We start from the raw sequence: 26,634 nt of genomic DNA, 5'->3' as shown, positions 1-26,634 counted from the left end.
ACCTGACTGTAATAGTCATAGTCATACTTTATTGATCCCAGGGGGAAATTGGTTTTCGTTACAGTTGCACCATAAATAATAAATAGTAATAGAAATAGTAATAGAACCATAAATAGTTAAATAGTAATATGTAAGTTATGCCAGTAAATTATGAAATAAGTCCAGGACCAGCCTATCGGCACAGGGTGTCTGACCCTCCAGGGGAGAAGTTGTAAAGTTTGATGGCCACAGGCAGGAATGACTTCCTATGATGCTCTGTGCTGCATCTTGGAGGAATGAATCTCTGGCTGAATGTACTCCTGAATGTACAAACATTCCTCAATAGTACTGCATCTTCAAGCCTTTGTAGAAGGACTTAAGCCATCAATCCTTGACCATTGATGGTTGTCAAAAATAATTGTGAGGGGATAGGATTTCATCCAAAGCATTGAAAGCTCAAAATTAAGCCACAATCTTTCTTGACAAAATGGAGGCACGTAGCCCTATTTCCATTAATTATCCAAAACTTCCAAGGAGCAAGATGCAACTTATTGTGACCAGACTTCTTCCCCCTTTCCAAACAGGGTTTAGAAGTTAAAGTAAGTTTTGTGACAACATAAAACACATTTGCAGAAGAAATCCAATTCAAACTAAAACAGTACATTTTACATCCTGTTCAAATAGTCCTGTTTGGTACAATGCCAACTTATTCAGATTGCCTATTTATCTGCAATGATCCTTGAATCATCAAAAGTTGATCAAACAATGTAAACATTGGCTTTGTCCTTTTCAATGCCCTGGCATTCAAATGATTACTTTGTGCTCCCTGACATACAAATTTAAAACTGGCTTCTAAGCAGCTTTTAGAGAGATTACCTCTGTATAATACCAGCAGGTCTTTTAGTTGCTTAAACACATAAATGTCAGAACTGGTAATTACGCCGTTGTGGTTATTCTAACTGCATCTATTTTCTATCCAACTAGGTATTATAATATCTACGATCTCTCACCACAGTAACTCAGAACTCAGACATTAATTTCAGATCAATTTTACTACTTTACCGTTCCTTATCAGATCACATGTTGCAAGTAATTTGTAAAAGGGTTAGTCAGAATGCGAAACTAATATTTGTTCAGTGGCTAAACTTAATTTCCTTTCTACAGGAAAAGAAGAAATTGAAGTAAGGGCTTTAATTTTGATTTTTCAGGTAAAAGTTCAAGCAACGTGAACTTCTGCCTCAGTGGTCAATATTCAAAGCGAATACACATTTTCCCCAATTACTATCACAGAAGTAAATCTGCATTATGCTACTGTGACCTTATTAGAAGCTTAAGTACAAGATTCACAATGACTGGTGCTTTATTCTTTCAAACATGCTCATCAGAGATCAGCAGAAACTTCTCTGAGGTAAAAGGCATGCAAATGGCATCTTTCAGCTCATAAAAGGTCCCTGATCCGGAAACATTAATTGTTTTTCAGGAAGGTACCCAGATTGGAATTTGGAAAAGCAAGGGCTTACTAGGCATGATCAGCATTGTTTTGTGCAAGGGAGGTCCCGTCACACAAATCTGATTGAATTTTTTTTTAAATAACAAGTTGAATGATGAACATAGGGCTGTGGATGCTGTCTACGTAGACTTTAGTAAAGCACTTGAAAAGGTCGCTAATGGTAGGCTGGTCCAGATGATTAAGTCACATGGATGTTGGTAAATTGGTTAAAACAAGAGTGCTTTTCTGACTGGATCTCGTGACTAGTGGTATTTTTCCAAGGATTAGTGCGGGGACCTCTGTTGTTTGCAATATAGAATAATGATTTAGATGGAACTGCAAGTGATCTGATTAGTAACATACAATTTGCTGGGGTTGTGAATAACGAGCAAGGTTAGCAAAGGATTCAGCAGGATCCAGATCAGCTGGAAATTTGGAGAGAGTGGGTGGAACAGAATCCAGGCAAGTGTGAGAATAACGCACACACGAGGAAATCTGCAGAGGCTGGAATTTTAAGCAACACACGTAAAAGTTGCTGGTGAACGCAGCAGGCCACGCAGCATCTCTAGGAAGAGATACTGTCGACGTTTCGGGCTGGAACCCTTCGTCAGGACTAGGGTCTGACGAAGGGTCTCGGCCTGAAACGTCAACTGTACCTCTTCCTAGAGATGCTGCCTGGCCTGCTGCGTTCACCAGCAATTTTAAAGTGTGAGAATAAGCACTTTGAGGAGCACCAATGCCAGAGGGATGCAAACGTTAAATATGTAGAACATTTAGGAGTATTGATGTACAGAATGATCCTGGGGTGCAAGTCTGCTGTTCCCCGAAAGTAAGCACACAAGTGGATAGGGCAACGAAGGAGGTGTACACGTCCTTGCCTTCATCATTCAGGGTGTGAAATACAAGCTAGGAAGACACGGTGCAGCTGCGTAAACCTTTCGTTAGGCCACGAGTCCCGTGTGCAGATCAGCTTGCCACATAACAGGGGTGGGTGTAGAGCACTTTGGAGAGAACGCAGAAGAGGTCCACCAGAACGTTGCCCGGATTAAAGCATAATGGCTATCAGGAGAAGTTGGGCAATATGGATTGAGTTCTCTGAAGCATCTGAGGCTCAGGGACGACTTTATAGAAGTATAAAGTTATACTCTATTCTTGGTTGGGGCAACTGTAACGAAAATCAATTTCCCTCGGGATCAATAAAGTATGACTATGACTATACAATAAGAGACACAGACAAGGTTGATAGTCAGAATCTCTTGCCCCCACCCCACCCAGCGCAGAAATATCAAATTCTTGATGATATGGGTTTAAGATGGGTGGGAGTGGTGAAACGTAAAGGAGATTTGCAAGGCAAGTTTTTTTTAAAAAACACAGAAAGGTAGGTGTGTAGAATAACCTACTGAAGAGGTAGAATCAGATATGACAGTAATGTTTAAAAGGCATTTAGGCAGACACATGACTATGCAGAAAATGGAGGGATGCAGATCACGTGTAGCAGGCCGCTTTGTTTAGAATAGACCAATCAGCTTGTCCCAGTGCTATTCTACATTCTATGAATTTGCTGCAGATGTGTCTGTTTATTTGAATCTCTTGCTCATTTTCTTTTACACTATGTGCTGCTAAAACATTAATCAATTCTAGTTGTCCCAAATACTGCTGAGTAACTACCACACAGCAAACCCGTTTCGTGGCTCCCTGCAGGGAAGGCAAACCTCAGGGTTGTATACTTGCATACTTTAATAATAAATGTACTTTGAAATTTTGAAGACAATGTCTCAACCTAATCTCAGGGTGACACTGTGCTGGTAGTAGATCCATTGTTTCGCAGCCCCAGCGAGCCAGATTCCGTAATAACCTCGTTAATGCTCCTAACTGTTCTTGAGCACATAGCTGTGGGTTTCTTCAACCACTACAGGTAATGTAATGAAAGTACCCCTAACAATACTGCAGGATTGGTTGTTCTAGGCCTTTAACCAAAGAACAATGCAGAATGTCTATATTTAGCTTTTTAAACTACAATTTAACTTTTTAACTACGAGCATGCATTTGGGCCTACTCCGGATCTGAGGATTCAATATGGTTCGGAATGTTATTGTTTGCATAATTCGTGTGTGTGTTTTATTTCCCTTTCTCTTGCACATCGGGCGTTGCTCTTTTTTTCTTGAATTGGGTTTTTCTGGGTTTCTTGCTTTGTGTAAGCAAACAGATCTCAAGACTGGATAATTTATGCATTCTTTGATGATGAAGAATGTCTATATTTGTCCAAGTTATGATGGCGGTCCACGTAGCTGCAGACGTTTGCCTTTACAGAAGAAATCCTTGACTTGGGATATACCAACAAGGAACCTTTAAGATTTGCATGTGCACACATCAAGGTGGGAAGAATATTGTTTGCTTTGGTTAATGGCATGCATAGCAGGCAAGGCTTCACCCTGAATGGTTTATTGTATTACAGAGTTACTCGCCTGGAAAGTATGCCATCACACTGCACGTCTGTGTTGCAACTGATCGAAGTGTTTTTAAAGTCAGGCAGCGAACCGTTCACTGAAGAATTACCAACTTCTTGCCTTCTGCGGTCGCCAAGGCACTTGTGTGGCTGGTTTTGCTGAGTCTCTACTGCGTGTCAGATACAGTACAAATCCACAGATCTAAAGCTTAAGAAAGTAGGAGCAGCAACAGGCAACTCAGCTCTTCCAAGTACTCCCCACCATTCAATATGATCATGGCTGGTATGTCCAAGGACTCATCTCCCCTTTTGTGCCAGATTCCCCAATTCCCTGCTCTTCCTCCCTCATTATCCACGATTATCTACCTTCCACAACTCACCAAAAGAAGGAATTCTTACTTATGTCAGTTTTAAGTGACTATCCTAATCTTGTATCTACACTTCCCTATTCAGATTCTCCCACAGTTGGAAGTATTTCAACATCTACCCTGTTGTGCCCCTCAAGGATCTTATACGTTTCAGTTAGGTCACCCCTCATTTATATATTATTTTTAAACTCCAAGGAATATAGATTTAATTTCTTTAAAAGGTTGACACTCTCATCAAGGACTGGGAGAGTTACCAGGATGCTGTGTTTCAGGAGGCAGTTACACTGGAAGATGAGACTGCAAGTAAGGCAGGTAATGAATTGAAGAAATGTTGGTGGAGGCGCCTCGGCCCATAGTTAGAACAAGGAAAGAGGTTCTGCTGAGGGAATTTGAACAGCATAGCACTAAATTGAAAAACAGAACCAAAAAAGGTAATAGCCTATGGAATGCTATCTGAGCCACATGCTGACAGTTTCATTCACTCGTTATGTACCATGTTGCATGACATAGGCAATCATGGTCTTTCCATGACCATGATTGTTCCTGGCAATTTTCTTTTTCTATGGAAATGGTTTGCCATTGCCTTCCTCTGGGCAGTGTCTTTACAAGGTGGGTGACCCCAGCTATTACCAATACTCTTCAGAGATTGTCTGCCTGGCTTCAGTGATCACATAACCAGGTCTTATGAGCAGCCAGTGCATAATCACACAACCATCTAGCAACCTGCACACATGGCTTCACGTGACCCTGATCGGGGGGGGGGGCCAAGCCCGTGCTACACCTTGCCCAAGGGTGATCTGCAGGCTAGCCGAGGGAAGGGGCATCTTATACCTCCCCTGGTGGAAACGCATCTCCACCCCACCACCCCATGCAAACAGGCACAGGGCTCTTCTTCTTCATCTTGTTTTACGGCGGTTGGCACCCAGCTTAATGGTGCATTACCGCCACCTTCTGCTCTGGATTGTGCAATAGACGTACATTCTAAATCCCTTCACCCAATCTCACTCACTCACACACACACACACACACACACACACACACACACCCTAACCTACACTTTATCCTCCCATCCTTGGCCATCCTAGTACCCAATTCTTGCTTATCCATTATATCCTATATAAAAACCCTGTATCCCTTAAGAAAGCTAAAAATACCCTAACCTGTGCTCTCTCACCCATACCCAGCAACCCTTTTAATGTGAACTCCTGCACCCTCAATTCCCTTAGATTAATTCTCGTCATCTCTCTCTGTATCCCACACTTCCTGCAACACAAAACTACATGTTTTACTGACTCCTCTTCCTGACATTCCTCACACAATCCTGTCTGGTGTTTCCCTATCATTTTCAATGTTTTGTTTAATGCACAGTGCCCCAGCCTTAACCTAGTCCACACAGTTTCCTCTCTTCTGTTTCCATTACCTACCCTAGTACCTGCAACACTCTTTTGTATTTGATATAAATGCCTCCCTTTCCCCTCCCTGTCCCATCTTTCTTGCCACATTTGGTTGATTTTTTTCCCAGATTACACACTTAACCTCTGCTTTACTGATACTAATGTGCATTTCTATATTTTCTTTCTTTAATGCCCTCTTTGCCAACTCATCCACCCTTTTATTCCCCCTCACCCCTACATGTGCTGGAACCCATAGAAATTTTACCTGACCTCCCTGATTTGCAATTCTTGTGACTGACTGAAGGACTTCATAAAGTACATCTTGCCGACTGTTTGTGTGAAAAGACCTTAAACTTGCTAGGACTGAGGATGAATCTGAGCATATCAACACTTTGACTTGTCTAGCTTTCGCCACCCATCGCAACACAACTAACACCGCCAGCATCTCCACTGTATACACCCCTAACTTATTAGATGTTCAGGCACAGGATTAATAAGATTAAGAGTTAAATTTGAGGCTCAAAAATTGGTGTGGAGAGGTGGATTTGAATTCCTAGGATATTGGTACCAGTGTTGGGAAAGAAGGGAGCTGTTCCAATAGGACAGGAACCATGCTGGGACCAAGGTCCTGGTGAATCACTTAACTAGGATGTGGACAGGGCTTTAAACTAAATAGTAGGGGGATGGGTTCAACAGACTGGAGAAGTATGGATAAAGTAAAAGGGAAGGAGAATGCAGGCGAGGTTATTTTAGTCTCCAGAATAAAAAAAATAAGACAGGAAGTTTAGAAAGGGAAGAATTCAACTTCAGGCAACAGGGAGACCAATTTGAGAAGAGAAGTGGTGAAAACAGGAGTGAAGGTGTTATATTTGAATTCATGCTGTATGCAAAATAAAGTAGATGAACTTGAATTTATTTAAATCTTACCACCGTCCCACGTGAGTGAGTAAAAATCTTTGTGTTATGACTCCATCACAATGTGCAGACATGTAAATTTATAAGTCCAATCGCTTGCAGAAAGAGGCTGTTCCGTAGCCTGTTGGTCCCGGCTTTATTGCTGTGGTACCATTTGCCAGACGGAAGCAGCTGAAACAGTTTATGGTTGGGGCTACTGGTGTCCCCGATGATCTTCCAGGCCTTCTTTATGTAACTGCTGCTGTAAAGGTTGTTAATGGAGGGAAGCTCACATCCATAGATGCACTGGGCAGCGATCCATAGATCACTGCCCAGCGATCAAGGTTGGTGCAGTTCCCATACCAGGTGGTGTACAGCCAATCAGGATGCTCTCAGTGGTGCCCCTGTAGAAGGTCTTGAGGATTTGGGGGCCTATGCCAAACTTCTTCAGTTGCCAGAGGTGGAAGAGATGCTGTTGTGCTTTTTTTGCACACACAGCCTGTACTGCCAAGACAGTTAGAAATTGGCTCTGTTGGACAAAGATAACGCAAGTTACTGCAGGCCTGTTAAGCCCGATTTATACTTCTGCGTCAACTCGACGCCGTAAGTACTGCGTCGCCACAAACCCTACGCAGAGCCAATGCAGATTCCTACGCCGTAGCCTGACGCGCACCTCTCCCAAAATGTAACTACGTGTCGCGGCAACGCAGAACACAACAGCTGTGATTGGTCCACTTGGTAGCATCGCATTTCCTCCTACGCTGCAATACTGAAGGGCCGGGAAGAAACTCTGGCTGCAGTGCTTTCCATAAAGCTTTACAGACTTCTGAAATTATGGAGGACACATTTCGCTTTTACGAAAAAAGACACTGGCTTTAAACTTGCTTACCCCGAGAAAGACTACCATGACCATGAAGCCTTGCGCGGGCAGGTGTGTGCGTATGTGTGACCTGCCCGAATTGCAGAGCGACGCAGACACACCAACGCCAAGTATAAATGCTCACGACGCACGTCGGTCGGTTGCGTAGGTTACAGCGTCGAGTTGACACAGAAGTATAAATCAGGCTTTACCCTTGTCTGGTGAAGCGACAGTCAACACGGGAGCTGTGCAGCCTTGGCTGTAGCCAGAACTGGGCCTCAAGCCTCGGGCTTGCCTGCTGCTGCAGACCAGGTGAGAAGACGTGGAAGTGCTACAGCATGGTTGAGCTTGACTGGGGCCTGCCCTCTCCCCTCAGTGCTGCTCTGCAGTGTTCGAGCAGTGGAATCACAGGTTGGGTTGCGTGTGTCTGTGCACTGCCAGGAGCCTGTATCATCGATTGCCGGACATTGCTGCTCAAGGTCTTGGAGTACATGTTTTTTTTTTGAGTGACTATGCTTCTTTGAATTTGTTACTCACTTTTTTTTTGAATGTTTGCTTGCTATTTTTGAACGTTCTGCACCATTGGTCCCAGAGAAGCACTGTCTCATTCAGCTGTACCTACGCATGGCTTGAACGATAATTAAACTTGATTTGATTTGATTTGATTTATGTCACCGTTGGCATCTGTGAGTCACCCTGAAAGAAAGTCACAATTAGGAGCCAAGCATCTAAAAATAGACTTTCTTCCGAAAAGACAGGCAGGCGAGCAGATGGGGTGGAGTGGCTCTGTCAGTAAAAAATGAAATCAAATCCTTAACAAGAAGTGACAGAGGATCAGAAGATATAGAATACTTGCAGGTAGAGTTAAGAGACTGCAAGGGTAAAAAAAAGTCCTAAATGGGAAGCTAGCCAATAACATAAAAGAGGGTACTAAAGATGTTTCGGATATAGAGTAAAAGAGAGGCAAGAATGGACTTCAGACCAGTGTAAAAATAAAGCTGGAGAAATAGTAATGGGGAACAAAGAAATGGCAGATGAACTGAACAAGTAATTTGCATCAGTCTTTAGTTATCTATGTGATAACTACTCTGCAATCCACGTCAATACACTTCCCTTAACAATACATGCTCTTACTTTATATACCCGCCTTTTATGTGGCACCTTTCAAATGCCTTCTCAAAACCCAAGTACTGCACCTCTACTAACTCTGCCTATGGTTGAACACCATACCAGAAATCCGAGCGAGCTGGGGAGGTGCAAAAGTGAGTATCATTGATAGTATTAAGGAGTTTAGGAAGCTGAAAGGTCTGAAGGTGGATAGTCATCTGGGTCAGATTGACTTTCCCTCAGGGTTCTGAAAGAGGCAGCTGAAGAGATGGTGAAGAGATTAGTATTAAGCTTGAAGGAATCACTTCCGGGAATGGTTCCAGGGGTCTGGGGGGGGAAAAAAAAATCACAAATGTCACCCCATTCTAAGTGGGGAGAGAGGAAAAGGACAGGAAATTACAGGCCAGTTAGTCTTTGGCGGACAAGTCACCGGGTATATTTAAAGCAGAAGTGCATAGCTTCTCGACTAGCAAGGCTGTCAAAGATTATGTGGAGAAGGCAGGAGAATAGGGCTGAGAGGGAAAGATAAATCAGCTATCATCAAAGCGGCAGAGCAAACTCAGCGGCCCAATTATGCTCCTGTGCCTTATTGCAGGAGCTAGCCCAGCGATTCTCTTTTGGATTGCCTTTGATGTCAGCATCTCGAGTACTTTGTAAAAGAAGGGGACTAAAACTGTGCAGAGTACTCCGGGTGTGGCCTCACCAGTATCTTGTACAACTGCAACAGCACTTCCTCATTTCTGAACTTCAAGCCACCTGCAATTAAATCCAACATGTAATTAGCCATCCCAGCCACTTGCTGCACCCACCTGTGAACATTTATCTGCCCATTCATGCTCAAGAACACTGCGATACCTTTGTACCTTGCTCAGCTGAAATCTCTATTTGGATGATAATATGTAGTTTGCTACTTCCTACTGAAGAGCATAACCTCACACTTTCCACATTAAACTCCAATTACCAGGATTTTGCCTGATTAGCATACCTCCTACCTTATCTTGTGCCACAGGCAAATTTGGATGTCTTGCACTCTACCCACTCCTCCAGATCATTAATATAAAATCATAAATAATTGAGACTCAAAAGAACTGAACCTAGTGGGTTCCACTGGTTGCTTATGTCCAAATCTGAAAAAGACTTGTTTATTCTGACTGTCTTCTATGGGATAACTAATCTGCAATCCACGTCAATACACTTCCCTTAATACATGCTCTTATTTTATATACCAGCCTTTTATGTGGCATCTTTCAAATGCTTTCTCAAAACCCAAATACTGCACCTCTACCTCTACCAGTTCTGCCTATTGTACCCTCAAAAGAACTCTAGCAAATTTATTAACCATGGTCTGTCTACCTTTCATAAAACTGCGCTGACTTGGTTTGATCACATTAACTAGTGTAGGAGCCCTGTATCTGTTCTCTATCTGCAGGGTATTCTGTGTTGCTTGTTTATTATGGTAATTAGTCACGAGTGGGGCATGGTAAAAGCGAAGGGAATAAGTTTCATATTTGTGCTTTGTTCGGGGCAGTTGGCCACTGGGGACAGAAGGATGTCATATCTTTTGATAACCGCTTAGTAACACTCAAGTTTCATCGCTTGAAGTTTGTATGTTTGCTAATCGCTAATAAAGCATTGAATACATATCTTCGACTTTGGAACAATTTTTGAAGTGATTGGAGGGCGCATCATACAAGTATAACAAGTCTGCGGAGATCGCCAGTAGCACCAATTGGTTTGGTTAGAATTAGCTCTCTTTCTTGATTATAGACAAAAATGAGGAAATAAATATTCAGTTAAAGACTTGAAAAAGTATTTTCTTCCCACAATAAAACTCCGGTTACAGGTCCCAATGATAGTATAATAGAGAACAAAAAAAACTTCAGAGATTCAGAATGTTGATCCTGTTTTCAAGATTTGTAGTCATAAGGCATCGCTTGTTAATCTTATCTTATACATCCTCTGAACCCTTTCTAATATCTTCTTTACATTTGTAGAATTGTCCTAGTTCACTGTCATCTTTAGGATTAAACAGCTAACTCGCTTTCATTTATCAGAAATCTTCCGCATAGCAAAACAAAAATTCCAGAAACATGATGTCACAAACGAGGCAAAGCTGCAAATGTTTTTACTTCCACTTCCAGCGATTAAAATACTAGATGTGGGTTGAATCGCTCATGTTTGAACGCAGAAAGGAGCAGGAGTCCTTGTGTAGGCCTTTGCATACTCTTCTGATACAAATGTGATACAATATCAAATTTCACTGGCAATAAAAGCAGAAAAATCTTATTCTTACAGAAGTGATACAGTGGGACATCTGTTCAGAACATTTCCTTCTGATCTGTGGTATCAAATTGACTTATCTCTGTGCATTGATCTCAGAGGAAATCCTCTTCATTTTTATTCAACAATTCAAAGAGTAATATTCAGTTTTTCAGATAATTTAATTGAAAGACAATATTGATTTGTGCATCAGTTTTTCAAGCCTTCTAAAGATCCTAAGACCAGCTTTCTTGTTGCTTACCCCCTTAGAAGATGCCCCCAAGTCCCTCAAATGGAAGGGATCTACTCTAAAAGATAGGTCAAGTTTATAACATATAAACTGTTACAATCCTTCAATGTAGGCTTCACAATTTTAAAGTTCCTGTGCAGACAAGGCTCCATGTGTAAGCTATCACCAAGCCAAATCGGATAGAAGGACAGTAGGTCTAATTTGGGCATTTTGAGGAGGCAGCAATGTTGTTTCCAACATCATGTGTGTATCATGGCTTGGCACATCCCTCACTCTACTAGAATAAACTAGAGGACCAAACAGTTTTTAGTGAGAGCAGTACAAAGTAGTATGTCACGAGCAGCCCCATTTATATCTGACGTCAGATCAGCAAGTGCTGATGATGGCATCCATCTGTCTTGAAGGACAATGGAAGATTTTGCAGCACTGGCATGACCCCTCCAGGGCACCAGCCTGGGCGAAAGGTATGGAGGTTCTGAGATGCCCAGTCGTCAAGATCCTCCTCTCGGCCTCACTGGTGTAGTCCAAAGGAAAGCTTATGAAGCGATACGCTTGGCACCAGGAGCTACCGGAAGGCTGTTCAGTGATGTCCAGCCGCCCCAGTGGCTCTGCTCTGGATTTGCTGTCTGGGTTTACTCCCCTGGCCTTCCTCTCTCCCGAGGCTGCCCACAAGGCAGTGGGGCTATTTACCCATTGCTGGGGATCTGGTTCGCAAGCAGCAGGGCGTGTCCACGCACCGGTGGGCCTGCGTGCTGCCTGTGCAGGGGCCAGTCCTCCTCCCCTCCCCACCCCATCCTCCGTAGTTCAGCCCGAGTCCAAAAGGTGTTCAGATTCCTCATGTCGCCAAGAAGTCAAGTAAATCCAGATCAATAGATCATGCCACTTCGAGAGGTTAAACAGCTACTACGCAAAGAGGTTAAACACCAGGAGTCTCCACAAACATCTCCAACCTCATCAATGACATGCCCAGCACACGAGTACCACATACATGCAACTTTTTATTGGCAGAAGTCCTGAGTTTTTCCCTCTCCCAAGATACCAGACTTTAATCACTTTGATTCACTCTAGGTCACAAGAAAAACAAAGTCAAGAATACTAGATACACGAAGGCCACTGGGACCAGAAAAACTGTAGAAATAAAAAGCTGCAACCCAGAACTACATGCACTCAATACATCTACAGCACTGACTGCTGAAGGTCAAAGATCCCAGATTTGGGACATGTCGACTCCTCTGAGCAATTCCTACAATGTTCTGGGCCTGAAGCCTCTTTAATGACATTCATTCCATTGAGAGATCTGAAGTTGTAGGATTTGGGGTATTATTCAGGTACCTCCACTTCCCTGCCCAAATACAGCTTCAGCAACAATCACTAAACTAACAGCATGCAGTCCCTTTGACCGGAACACAATTTACCACACTAAATTCACCATGTCTGCTGCTGGCACACTTTGGCTCACAAAGTGTACTGCAATAACAGCACCTCTCAGACTGCAACACAAACAGAAAATACTGTAAATTCTCAGCAGGCCAGGCAGCACCTGTGGTAACATTTCTGGTTCTAAAAGTGCAAAGTTGTGGCCCACTGTCAACCTTCCCAAGGGCAACTAGGAAATGTTAATAGTCTTTTATTTTACTTCCTTCTGCCATAGGAGGCCATTCAGCCCATCAAGTCTATTCTATCTCAAAGCATCGCCATCAAACGCATCCTCCCTCCCCCTGCATTTCCCCCAACTTACTCCCTCACCTGTGCTCATTAATATTATACGAAAGCACCCACTAACTCAGGGGTTCCCAACCATTTTTATGCCATAGACCCCTACCATTAACCGAGGGGGGGGGGTGTCTGTGGACCCCGGATTGGGGACCCCTGCACTAAGGGGTAATTTAAAGAGTCTAACAACCAACTCATCTTTGAGGTGTGAGGGGAAAAAAAATGGGAACACCTGGGAAATGTGCAGGCAGTTACAGACAGAACGTGCAAACTCCACAAAGGCAGCAGTGGATATCTTAATTCAAACCCGGCCAGGGGCATTGTGAGATATTTGCACAGCCTACTGTACCACCCAATAAATATTGGGTATGTCACCTACACTGTGTCAAAAAAAAAGCTGCAACTTTAGTGCGGTGTTAGTTGATTAATTGATACAATGTGGCATTTCTGGAGCATACAGGAGCTTGAAAGCCTAGATGATCAGACTTTGGTACTGCTTCTTCCCCTCTGCTAACAGACTTCTGAACCAATCACCTCTTTCACATCCCTTTCCCAGCGATGCTGCCACATTCTCAGACTCTTAACTCTTCCTATTAATTCCATGACTATCTCTTCAACATTTCTTTTTGCACTGCTGCAGATTGCGCTACAATCTTATTCCATTGCTGTTTCCCACTCATCACTGTACTTAGTATTAACATATATACCATTTTGGTTCCTTAAGGTTGTTATAGCCAGGAGTGGTAATGGGGACAAGCTCCCACTACCTATCAAATGCTCCCAATGGCGTCTGTCTCAAATAGACTCTGACAACCAAGTCCAGCTCCTGGACTTCACGTGTGGCTTAGCTACTAAGCCTGGCGGAATCATTTCTACTGACAGGAGAAGGGACAAAGGCGGGTTACTGGCACCTTAAAACCGGTCACTTTGGACAGGTGGGGCTCGTCAGCCGTGGTTGACAGCACGTCTAGAAGGAAAACTCTATTCTCAAACTTCCACGCCTCGCAACTATATCCAGTCACGGAGGAGGTTGCAGGAGTAAACCTTGAGGGACAAATCCAGAGCTGGAGTCCCTAAAACAGTCATACGTTGAGGTCAACTCTGACTGGCAACTCCTGCGACGCTACTGGTGCCGAACTGTATCGGTCTCTGGCATTCCTTTGGGTGTAGACGGGGAACTTGCTACATGGGCTCTCCATGTTGTACTGTCCAGGTAGTATTTGTAGCCAGTCAGCAAGTAGGAATGATGTTGCCTGGTAGCTGGGTACAATTAAATGGAAAGGCATATTTTTCACTGATTCATTCACAAAGGATTCATGTTACACTAACTAATATCCATCCCTTATTGCCTCTGGGCTGCAAAGCGGAATGTGAACTCAAAGACATTCCTTTTTAACCATTTGGCTATTTCCCGGTTGATGTCAACTCTCAATACACTTCAATTTAAATTCACAAGAATTTAAATTCTTCAAAGTGGATGCGAGGGGCAAGTTTTTTTTTAAAAACACAAGTGAGTGGTGGATGCCTGGTGTGGTGGTACAGGCAAATACATTGGAGGCTTTTAAGAGATTTAGATGGGCACATGAATTTGAGGAGGATGGAGGGATATGGACACTGGAGACAGGAGGGATTAGTTTTTGTTTTTTTTCTTTTTAGCTGGTTCAGCACAACATTGTGGGCTGAAAGGCCTGTTGCTGTACTGTAATATGTTTTAACTATTGTGTTACAGTATCAGTTGATAGTTTTCACACCTCAGACGAACTGAAACTGGCATTAAAAGCTAATCCAGTGGCTAAAAGTGATGCTCCAAGTCAACTGGATCCACACAAACAAGTGTTTCTTGATATCAGACTTTGGAACCGCAGTTTAAAAGCAGCAGACATTACAAGTTTGTAATCGTTTAAACACCATCAGGGGAAGTACTGTACCAAAATGCCTGTAAGGAAATAGTACTTCGATGTCAACACAATACTGTTGTAACATGAGAAAGAGGCAAATTGTGCAGAGCAAGGTCATATGGTGCACCCTACCAGTTCATGCAGCTCTCAGGTAATAGTTGTCATATAAATATTTTCCAGGTAATTCATCATTATTTACATTGAATAATTGTGTATGTACGTGGCAAACACAAGTTTTATTTTGAATTCTGACTTCAGTCAACTGCCCCACTGGCTGATTTGAATATTTTAAATATTTCTTCCTCCAGCGAAAACAAGTACAGTACATCAAACATCGAAAACTAAATAGTTTGGGCCATACATTGAAATAAAACAAGACTTATATACAACTTAATTTGAAGAGCAGAATCAACTATGTAGACTACCCAAGAAGTATCTCTTTAACACAGCAATTTTCTAATTAACATGTTTGATACTAGAAAATAAGTTGCTTATAAAGCATTTATGAAAAAAAAAGTTAAAAGTCTGTTAGACGTCAAAAAGAAACCTACCTACAACTCTGTCACCTATCTTCAGCCCCATCTTTCGGAGCGCCGCAGCGTACAGAGCAACATCCCTCTTCAGCTCTCCAAACGTCACTTTCTCAATCTCCTCCTTCCCCTCTGCTGTTAAGCAAAGTAACAGATTAAAATGGGCAATAATCCAATCATCTCATGTGAGCTGGAATACACTTTGCAATTGTGTATATACCCCAGCATCATAAAGACCACTTTGATTATGTTCTATGAAATACTGATAATAATTACGAGAGGCTGCCATTATTTATCCATTGATAAGAAATATTTTGATTAGAAATAAAATTAAAATTTGATGGCATGGGACAATATACACAGTTGTATAATATATGTAATTAATTACAACAATAGATCCCAAAACAATCAGTGTAAGTGTGGAGATTTAATCTGGTGTTTGGCAAAATACAGGAAGACAAACTGCATCAGGAAGTCAACTCCCTAATGAGGATTATTTTAAAATACCAAAAAAAGCAAAACAAAAACATATTTGAACAGAACAATAAAAATGATCCAACCCAGTGGACCAATATTCTATTGCTGGTATTTTAGAAACTGATTTAACATATTGAATACTTCCGCAAGTGTGCTCAAGGTGTGGCAACTACTTAGCCTTCTGTCGTCACACTTACTGAGAAATTATTAACCAGTAATATAAAGGCTTTCAATGCATACCTCTAGCTCAGGAATTTCTTCAATGGGCATCTATTTTTGAAACGTCCTCGTGAAGAATTATTTACTAAACATTTCACAGGAAACAGGAATTCCACAACAGCTCCTCTAAATACCAGCCAACTAATAAAATCTAAAAGAGGGATCATAATGACTTCTAGGACATGCATAAATGCACTGTACTGGATAACTTCCTTGAGATAGCACTGAAAGTTATGATCAGCAGGGAGGAATTAGGTGCAGGTGAAAGACAGTTACTGATTTTCCCTTTCAGATTAACCAGATTACCATCAGAGAACTGAAGATCTTTAACAAAAAGATAATTTCTCATTGTACTGAGATTAGATTAGATTAGATTCAACTTTATTGTCATTGTGCCAAGTACAGAACAAAGCCAATGAAATGCAGTTAGCATCTGACCTGAAATGCAAAGAATAGTGTTATTTACAAAATAACTGCGAATAAAAAGTAAGTGCTACAGCACACAAATATAAAAGTACTGAGACAGTACAATATGGGTGCAATACTGCTTAGTGCTGTGATGAGAGGTTCAGCAGTGTCACAGCCTCAAGGAAGAAGCTCTTCCTGTGCCTGCTGGTGCGGGAGCGGAGGCTCCTGTAGCGCCTACCGGATGGGAGGAGAGTAAAAAGTCCATGGTTAGGGTGAGATGCATCCTTGATAATGCTTTTCACCCTGCCCAGGCAGAGTTTATGGTAGATGTTCTCAATGGTGGGCAATTGGGTGCTGATAATCCACTGGGCAGTTTACGCCACACGCTGGAGTGCTTTGCAGTCCGATACGGGACAATTACCATACCACACTGAGATGCAGTTGGTGAGTATGCTCTCAATGGTACAGCGGTAAAAGACTGTTAGTATCCTGGGACAGAGGTGAGCTTTCTTCATGCTCCGCAGGAAATAAAGGTGCCTGTTGTACCTTTATGACCAGGATGGAGGAGTCCAGGGACCAGGTGAGATCCTTGGAAATGTGGACACCAAGGAATTTGAAGCTTGATACACGTTCCACTACAGCTCCGTTGATGTAGATGGGGACGTGAGTGTGGCTCCTAGCATGCCTGAAGTCCACAATGATCTCCTTGGTCTTCTGGGTGTTAAGGGCCAGGCGTTTGTCTGCACACCACACGGCCAGGTGCTGGACCTCGTCCCTATAAATGTACTCAATTGAACTGAGATTTGCTAAGACATATTTCAGTCATACATGGTGATGCGAAGAATGCCTTGGATGTGCCATATTCCAGAGCCACAAGGCAGATATATAAAAAAGGTCAGGGCTTTTTCAGTCAAGAGAGCCTTTAACCATTTCACTTACATCACTGACAAAAGAAAAATCACAAAACACCAAAACACTTACATGCTGCATAAAGGGCCACTTTGTCATCATCTTTATGCTTCAGAAGATTTTCTGCATAGTTTAATTTACTCCCTTTGAACCACTCAGGAGCATCCGCAATTCCTTTCCTCCTGTCAATCACCTGCGGCAATATCAATAGAAAATTTACTATTCATTTTACTTAAAACGTGAATAAGCCAGGTACGCTGTTTATACACAAGGACAGTTAAACCTATATTCTAGACTGCAACTTTAACTAATATATTCACAAATACATGTGAAACAGATGAATATTTAAATATTTTATTTTTAAAAATCACTAAAAGCTGATTATTAGATCAATAGATTATTATCAGCTTATTCCATTGGAGAATTTTAAAAAAATAAACTTTTGTGCTTTTCACTTTATTAACATTCAGGTTTACAAACAATCTATAAGGTAAGCAAAGTACTTAAAAACATTAAAAAGACCAAAAATACTACATACACAGTTGATGCAAAACCACCAGTTTAAAATTGATTTCCTGTTACTTAGAATTCAGGAATATGGGTTTAACAACAAGGTAAAATTATCTTGTAGTTCAACATAAAGTTCAAACAAATGCAACAATCAAAGCCACCAGCAAGATGGTAAAGCATCTCTAAATGAATTTACAACATGAACTGTATTTCAAAGTTCAGATGATTTATGGGTATCTGTTCACAGACAGAGAACAACTCAACCAGGCTGTCTATTTGAAACATCAATTATGTTTAACAATCTGCAAACACTTTAATCAAAATGACCTGGACTTTTCACAACATATTTTGGATTATATACTTCCTCATAGAGCATTTTTGTTTTGCTGACAAGTACATGTGCAAGAATGCCCCATGGGGAAGTATATGAAAGGGACTTGAATCCACAACCTTCTGACCTGGAGGACCTGAGCCCCTGTCTTAAAGTAATTAGTATTACTTGAGAAAATAACTTGCAAGCTGAAAGTAGGAATAAAACAAAAAGCGTGCCCAGTGCACCAATTCATTTTCTGAAGTACGTATAATCATGTGTATCCATTTCAATTCACAGTTAATAAATATACAAGTTATGAAGCTACAGTGTATAATCTTCACCTTTACTTTTTTTCCACTCTCCCGTTGATTATACTACCCATCCCTTAGACTTCAGCACCAAACTATTCTGTTGACACAATTTTTTAAAAAGGAGCTTATCTTTCATAGGTATAAACCCACAGTCTAATTCAGTCCTCATAAATGCCTTCATTAATCTTTGACTTCTGCAGGAGGGTTACAATGGCCCAGAGCCACCTTTCATAAGCACCAAAACAAATATTGCTGCGGAGTTCACTACTAACATAGCCTGTGCCCCACCTTCACCCTGCATTGCTGCACTCGTCGTTATTTTCTTCTTCTGAATGAGCAATTTTGCCACAGAATAGTTTGACGATTGGCAATTCTGCTCTGAAAGGACCCTGCAATCTATCTGTTCATTTGGCTCAGACAGAATTCCACAAACAACCCCAGGATCTGGTCAACCCTAAATGTAAATACTGGGGCAGATAGTCCAAGACTAATCCATCTTTACTTATCCAGCAATGCCTTGTAATTCCACCCCACCCCCCCCAAGTAACGTATCCTGAAGGATTATAGAACACAAGTACGAACTACAGACCGAAAGTGACAAAGAGGTACTGTGGATATTCGGAGAGAAAGAAAAATTGCAAACCCTGTTGCTTGCTGCAATAAGAATTTGGCTCTGTTACAAATGGAAAAAAAAGTAATCAAACCATCAGCCAGTCAAAGGCCCGTTTCATCATGCCAGCTCAACTGAAACACTTATTCATTGCAAAGTGAAGAGCTCACTCCTTGATCACCATGTCCTTTCCAGCCTTCTTACCTCCTCCTGGGTTTTGAAGGGTTAAAAGAGGGGATAATACCATGAGTCAAGTAATGGTCTGGAAAATACTCTTGTATCCTGGTCACCAATCTATCAAATTCTACACTAGTCAATTTCCTATCCAACAAAAACAGGCTTAAAATGATCAATACTTATTGCAAAATCATTGGCTTTCTCCCCCTACTTATCAAACTGCCAATAGAAGAAATTAAAATTTCACACCAAAATTAACATTATTTGTGAAACCCACGGTTTCCTTGGCTGTGTAAGCCTAAGGAAGACACTCTCCAGTCCCGCCAAACCTGTGAGATTGAGACGACTCTCTCACCCCAATCCCCGGTGTGTGCAGATACTGGGTCATTTGCTACCTGCCACAAATTAGTGCCACGAAGCGACAGACAGTGCATACAATTAAAGGAATTATACGTATGAATCTTAACTTAAGGGTTAGTAAAGAAAAACAAAAAGAAAAGGGCCCATTTTAATTAAACAGTCAAGTATGCACAAGTTGGAGCTCAACGTTTCACCACCATTTTCACTGATCCTCAATTAATCTCGACACCTGGCTTCATCGAATCACGGTCCCGCACCGGATCAAATCCTACGACTTGTTCTCCCGAGCGTCATCTCTCCTCCTCTCCCCCCCCGAACAAAAACCCCAAGACCAATCTTAGTGTCCCTCACCAGAAATCCCACCATCCTAATTGGATGGCACACATTACCCATCTTCAACAATAACCCGAACAGGCTGAAAGCAGAATAGACTGCTCTTACAGAACTGCCAAGTGAAATACCTACAGCATAACAGTGAAGATATGAACCAGGGCATTACATTTGTAACAAAGCACATGTTAATAACTATTTACATAACAGAAAGTTTTGTAGAACACTGGCTAACATGACAGTGTTGGCATTTCCCTTTTCAACAAACCCTTTCAGCATAGCTACAGGAACCACAGACAAAAGAAATCCAAGCAACACACACAAAATGCTGGAAAATCTCGGCAGGTCAGGCAGCATCTATGGAAAAAAAGTAAGCAGTCGACGTTGCAGGCCGAAACCCCTCACGCGTCTCAGTCCGAAATGTCGACTGTTTGCTCTTTTCCATAGATGCTGCCTGGCCTGCAGAGTTCCTCCAGCATTTTGTGTGCGTCGACAGGAACCACAGGTCAGCTGGCCGGATATCAGCAGAAGGGAAAAAGCTGCAATCTAATACTAAAAATTTGGTATCAGATAACATAAATAACAGCTCTGGTAAGAGACAAGGTAGTTTCATGGGCAGGAAATAGTATTGGACAAATCTGTAAAAATTTGAAGTCAGAACTAGCAGGACAGACAAGGGAGACCCAGTGCATGTGTATGTAAACTTCCAGAAAGCCACTGGCAAAGGTGGTGGCATACAAGAGGTCATTAAAGAAAATATGGAATCAAGAAAAGCGTACATTGCATTGAGGATTAATTCATAGAGAATAAAATTTTAAAAGGGTATGAAATATAAAGTGTGAACTACTTGCAACATAACCATAGAATTAAATTACTACATTCCTCTGCTCCCAGGCCCAGGGAGTTAGCATCACAAAAGCTACTTTGTGTTGGATACTGTAAAACCTACCACAAGGTAGACTGTTTTTAATTCGTAATATATTCTGCGTTGCACTTACTGCCCTATCCTCTTAAGGCACATTTCTTCATATTTTTGGCTCACTTCCCTCAACACACTTTAGGAAAAAGGAAAGTAAATCCAATTTCAAATTAATAAATCATCTTACCTCACTGTAATGTTGAGAATAAACCAATCCACTAAATTTCCAAAGTTCTGCCCAAAACTCCGGATAATTCTCCACTGACCACTGATACAGTTCGTTATAATTGGCTGTAAAAAAAAAATCAATAAAAGTGTTTTAAATCCTGGTTGTCCACTTATATTAGGAAACTCATTCCTTTTTTTTTGCACCAGTACTAATTGGTATAAATTACAGTTGGGTGCTGGATATCTAAGATTCCCTTTCATTACTCACATACCCAAAGGCGCCAACACCAGCCACTCAGTTACTGATTAGCTTGAAAGCACAGCTATCAACCTGTTGTAGCAGCATGGATTACTTTTAAAAAATTACAGATCTTCATTTTAAATCACTGTAGCCACAAGCCCTGCAGTCGTCCAAGTTTATTCCAAGGGAATATTGCTTAACAAGTTTATTGCAAGGGAATATTTTGTCAAACTGCCAACATAGCATTTGACTACAAAATATCAGTTTTAAAAATCACAGAATTGGGAATTCATAGGTCCAAAATTATCTTAGCAAATGCAGCCCAATTTATTTTCATTATTGAATAATTGTAAGAATATGGCATATCATGCATTTTAAAACATTACCTGCCAGAACTACTTATCCAGTGTGAGCAAAAACAAGTCCAAAGCACACTGCCTATACAGTAGCAGGATACTGACCCGATCAGTTATTCTAAATACACGGTTATTCTGACCAGTATTAAAAGGAAAAATCTTACAGCAATTATAAACAAATCATCGTCAGCAGGCAATCACGGACTGACAGGGAGAGCTATCCTATTAGTCAAAAGAGATAGTATCTGAAAGCAGAGTGGTGTCGAAGAACCAAGAAGAGACGCGAGGAATTTCAAGAAGAACGGGGCGAGGCAATGAAACAACTTGTGGGCGAGGTTCGGGGGATTTTAAATTAGCTGCATGAAGAAACCCGATTCCATAAGCCAGGCTATTTCATTCTGACAAATATTAGATAGAGAAGCTATTTCAGTCACGCAATTGTAAACAGCTGACTTTAATGTGACATGTCATAAAGGCGCTTCGGAGAGCAATCGAATTAATCATTCGGAACTACTGTCAGTCACAAAAGATATAACCTTATTTAATTAGGCCCAAGCAAGTGGAACAGGGAATGAATTGGAGCTCAGGGGGGAATATAGACCAGGTGGACAGAAAAGAAGAGAACAGGACACTTCAGATCCTGGGCGACGATGGGTTGTGATCACAGACCAATGGAGGCAGCTTCTAACCACCGTGCATCTGACAACAGGGGCACTTACCGAGCTGCAGGCCGAACTTGTCACTGATGAGCTTCCTGAATTGGTCCATGTGCGTGTTCCTTTTGGAGTCGGGGTACCACATCACCTTGGATTCCACAATCTCCTCGTCCTCCTTCGACATCGCGGCCGCTACCTGGTGTCCCGGTCGCAAGTCAACGTGCCTGCCTGATGCAAACCCCCGGCGATGCGCTTCGGCCGTGCGCGCAAAGCCCCGGTCGGCTCCGCTTGCAGAGGCGAGCAGCGGCCAGTCACTGAAGTCCGGTCCGGTCCGAGCCGAGCCGAGCCGAGCCGACCCGACGTTCGAGATAAGGCGGTGGGAGTGAGCGGGCGGGGGGAAGGCACACACACAAATAAAGTCGCCTCCAATCACCCGGCTGCTCCCCCGCTCCCTCCCTGCACAGTCAGCCCAGCCTAGCCCATCAGCGCCCGCTTCCACGATTGGCTGCCCCCGCCTCAAGTTATTATATCGGCTGAGAAAAGACGCGAAGGTGTGACCAATCAGCGAGGTGCAAACGCTCGGCCGTCGCGTAACCACCCAATACCCGAGCGGTATCGATTTACGCCCCTCTGCCCAATCAGGCTCCTGCGCTGGAACAAAGATCTGCACTCCAGCCTATCACTGAAGAGAGACTCACATCCTTCCGGGCAGGCGGCGATCGAGCAGCCTCGGGCACTTCATACATGGAGTACCTAGTCGCAGGAGCGTGTCCCAGCACCAAGTAAAGTCCTTTGATACCAGACTCTATTCTTCCCCTTAGCAATTATTGTTGGTTTGCAAATTCATAGTCATACTTTATTGATCCCGGGGGAAATTCACTCCCGAATTGTGTATTTCGTAAAAATTACAAATCAAGTGAAAACTCACAAAATGATGTTATTTTAATGTCTCTCCTTTAAGAAACTTAGATTTCAAGTACGCAAAAACTGAATCATTAAAATATTTCAGAATGATTGAATAATAGGGAGAATTTTTTTCCCCATCCAAGGACTTCTTTTTCAGAATATATTTTGAAGCGACCGATTATATATGTGAGGCATTATTAAGTATAAATGATGATTACTAAGCTGAATATTGAGACAAAAGCAGAAAGACGGGAGGGGGCCAGGGCATCGATGTTCTTGTGCTTTGGGGGGGGTGCGAATGCGAGTAGGGTTTGGAGGCGGATGTGCTTGCTGCATTTCGTGTGTGTGTGTGTGTGTGTGTGTGTGTGTGTTAATGATCATGTTGCCATTCTTTTTTGTGTGGGGGGGTTGCTGTTTCCCTCTGAACTGACTTCCATGTTTTTCTTGGTTTCCTGGCTATCTGGGGAAGAAAAATCTCAGAGTTGTATACGGCCTACATACTGTGGTAATAAATGAACATGTGAAGACAGGCATGCAAAAAGAGATTTCTCATTTTAAAAGTGAGCTAAGCCCTCAAACTAAACGGTAACCTTCCTTGCAACAGCAAGTGAAAATGGGATCAAGTTTGAATCCACTGTTATGCTGCAGGCGAGAGTTGGGAAGTGAATGGAAAGTTAAACATGGGTTAACTGAAACAAAGTGTTAAGGATAAAGGAGTTGAGGTGTTACTTTAAAGCAGAGGAAGTGTGTGAAGGGTGGAAATGGGAGGAAATTAGAGCACCCTAGGGAGTCACGGAGAGAAGGTGTAAACTCCATATGCATAACACCCGATACAAGGGATGGAACTGAACCTGGGTCACTGAAACTGTGAGGCAGCAATTCTATTTGCTGTGAAATTTGCCTGTCACCAGTTTTTGGATTTTTGGTTAAGGAATTTTGTTTTCTCAGAGGATTGTGAACTTTTAGAATTTTCCACCCCAGAGGACTGTGGAAGCTGCATCTTTAGTGACACTCATAGGCAAATGCTTGATCCAGAGAGGAGCAGACAGGAAAGTGGCGCTCAGGCCAAGACCAGATCAGCAATAACCACATTCCAATGGCAGACCAGGCTGGAGGAGCCATGTGACCTGGTGCTTTTCCTTTTCTTATGTAATTCTATTTATAGATTATGATCATCAATTATAGTTCTTAAACAGACCTATTAATCCAAACCACTCATGTATGTGGCACTGCTAATATTTCAGAGTATTACTTCAATGTTCCTTTCTTTAAGCTTAGTGCGTGAAAATGCTTGAGAAATCCTGGTTGCATAGTTGTCTGATCCAGCACAATTCCAACCACCAGTCACCATTGTTTGATCAAGAAATGAGAGGTCACAGATTGTGTGCTGTGAGAAGTTGTCTACATAAATAAAGGTGTCAATCTATTTACCTCCACTTGAACCTTTTTATTTCAATTATCATTGTCTGTAACACAAGGTTCGGCAACTGACAAACAATGATGAAGAGGACAATTGCTATTGTACACATTGTTGTTGGAGTCTTGCTGAAATGATATAGAAGACCCAAGCAACAGTTGGCCAGGTCTAGTTGAAGAGGCAGAAGAGGAACATCGCGATGTGCCAATCCAACGGATTGCAAAGGAAGCTCTGGTCCAGGTGCGGAGTTAGGATGATACGTGATGAAATAAGCAAACAAGAAAAATTACTGAAATTCTGCAGCTGGATGGCACAGTCAATATTACCTGGTAATTATTACTGATATCTCAGGACACATAACAAAAGACCCATAGTATAACAAGCACTTCAAATAAAATGTTAGTTGCAGAAAAAAATTACCTTTGTAAAATTTGAATGCAAAAATGTGCAAAAACATCGATATGAAAAATCTGGATTGAAGTTCAAAGTAAATTTATTATCAAAGTCACTAGATACTACCCTGAGATTCATTTTCTTGCAGGCATTGACAGAACAAAGAACTACCACAGAATCGGTGAAAAACAACACACAAATCAACCATGTACAAATACAAAAAAAAAACAAATAAAAATAAATAAATAATACAACAACATGAGTTGTAGGGTCCTTCAAGGTGAGTCCATAGGTTGTGGAATCAGTTCAGTGTTGAGATGAGTGAAGTTATCCACACTGGTTCAGGACCCTGATGGTTCAAGGACAATAACTATTCCTTAAAATGGTGATAACTCCACCGTGGACAGTCCCAAACCCAGTGGTGAAAGGAAGAGGGTTGGGCATAGGGCTAGCAACCCTTATCTATAAAAACCCAGAGCTAAAGAAATGCCAGCAAAAGCTCCAAAGACCTCATCCCTGAGAGAGGAAGGATCTGTGCCACAAGATGTATGACAGCATGTGGTGAAGCCAGCTGCTGTTGGCAGCCTATGCCCTAACAGAAATAATGGGCTCAAGGGGAAGAAGAACCCAGTGGTGAAAGACTTAAGGCTCCTCTGCCTCCTTTTTGATGGCAGCAGCAAGAAGGGAGGATGTCCTAGATCAATGCTTCTCAATCATTTTTTGGCCACGGCCCCCTTGGGAGCTCTTCTCAGGTTCCAGGGCCCCCCTTTCAAACAGGGATACAACACGAACAGATAGACAGAAAATCATTTATTATTGAACACCAAGAAAACTGGAACATTCCGACATACTGGACAAAACTTAAAAAAAGACTGTATGAAATTAAACATCTATCAGGCCTAATGCGATCTTTGAGCTTGGTGCTTTTCTACAAGTTTCACGATGTCAGGCTCCAAATTGGAAAATGACAATCGGAGGTCACCTCTTGTTGCGATATCAGTTCTGTTCCTGGATTTTGCCAAATTCAGATGGTGTGTTGGAAAGATATTATAAACAGGAGGGAAACTATTGACTCCAATGAAGGTTGCTGCTTGGGTATTTCATCGGTTCAGTTACCAGGGCCCCCATAAACCCTTGGGGCTCCCCTTCTCACAGTTTTCAGTCAGTGGCCCCCTTCAAGTGTGCCAGGGCCCCCATTTGGAATGGCTGTCCTAGATAGTACACTTAACTGTGCAAGTGCTAGTAAGTTCTCCCAACTTTTCTGGCTGATATTTATCCCTAAATTAATGCTTAAGATGAGACTTCCTGGTCTTTGATATATTTTTGTGGGAACTTGCTGTGCACATATTGGCTGCTGTTTTTCCGAAGTTACTATAGTAACTCCACTGGATGACTGTGAAGCACTCTGGGACATCCTTGTGCTGCAAGATTCCAGATCCAAGATTGCTTAGAGTCATATCCAGTACACACAGTAAGTGTAAAGGAGAAAGAAATAATTGTTACTCTTGATTCAATGCAGCATTAAAAAGTCAAAGCATGAGATAAAGAACATAATAATATTTTTTAAAACGCAATAAATACATAGTTAGTTGCTGTCTCTCACACCGCAGGTGTTTAAGCACCAATGAAGGTCCTCCATCTCTGTCTGTCCTTGGTAATCTTCTCTATTGTGCCCCAGGTGTGGTTCAGGGTCCTCAGTTCTGCCTCTATGGTATAAATACATAAGATAGTTTATTAAAGTGATGCTAGGCTTTGAAGTATCTGTTCA

General features: G+C 42.0%; 1 protein-coding gene across 1 annotated transcript in view; it reads right to left on the bottom strand.

Annotated features, from left to right (window-relative positions):
• aacs (acetoacetyl-CoA synthetase) overlaps positions 1-22,507 on the bottom strand; it is a 145,362-nt gene extending 122,855 nt beyond the window's left edge. The window contains exons 1-4 of the mRNA XM_063034076.1: positions 22,214-22,507; positions 20,917-21,020; positions 17,272-17,392; positions 15,208-15,321 (exon numbers count right to left, since the gene is read on the bottom strand). Coding sequence (XP_062890146.1) covers positions 15,208-15,321; positions 17,272-17,392; positions 20,917-21,020; positions 22,214-22,334 — 460 coding nt within the window. The 5' untranslated portion in view covers positions 22,335-22,507. The remainder of the gene's footprint in view (positions 1-15,207; positions 15,322-17,271; positions 17,393-20,916; positions 21,021-22,213) is intronic.
• Between the last annotated feature and the right edge of the window lie 4,127 nt (positions 22,508-26,634).

The sequence above is a fragment of the Mobula hypostoma genome, chromosome 27, assembly GCF_963921235.1.
Source record: "Mobula hypostoma chromosome 27, sMobHyp1.1, whole genome shotgun sequence".
Classification (NCBI taxonomy): domain Eukaryota; kingdom Metazoa; phylum Chordata; class Chondrichthyes; order Myliobatiformes; family Myliobatidae; genus Mobula; species Mobula hypostoma.
The sequence above is the reverse complement of the archived record's forward strand: the minus strand, read 5'-3'. Positions and strand labels throughout refer to the sequence as shown.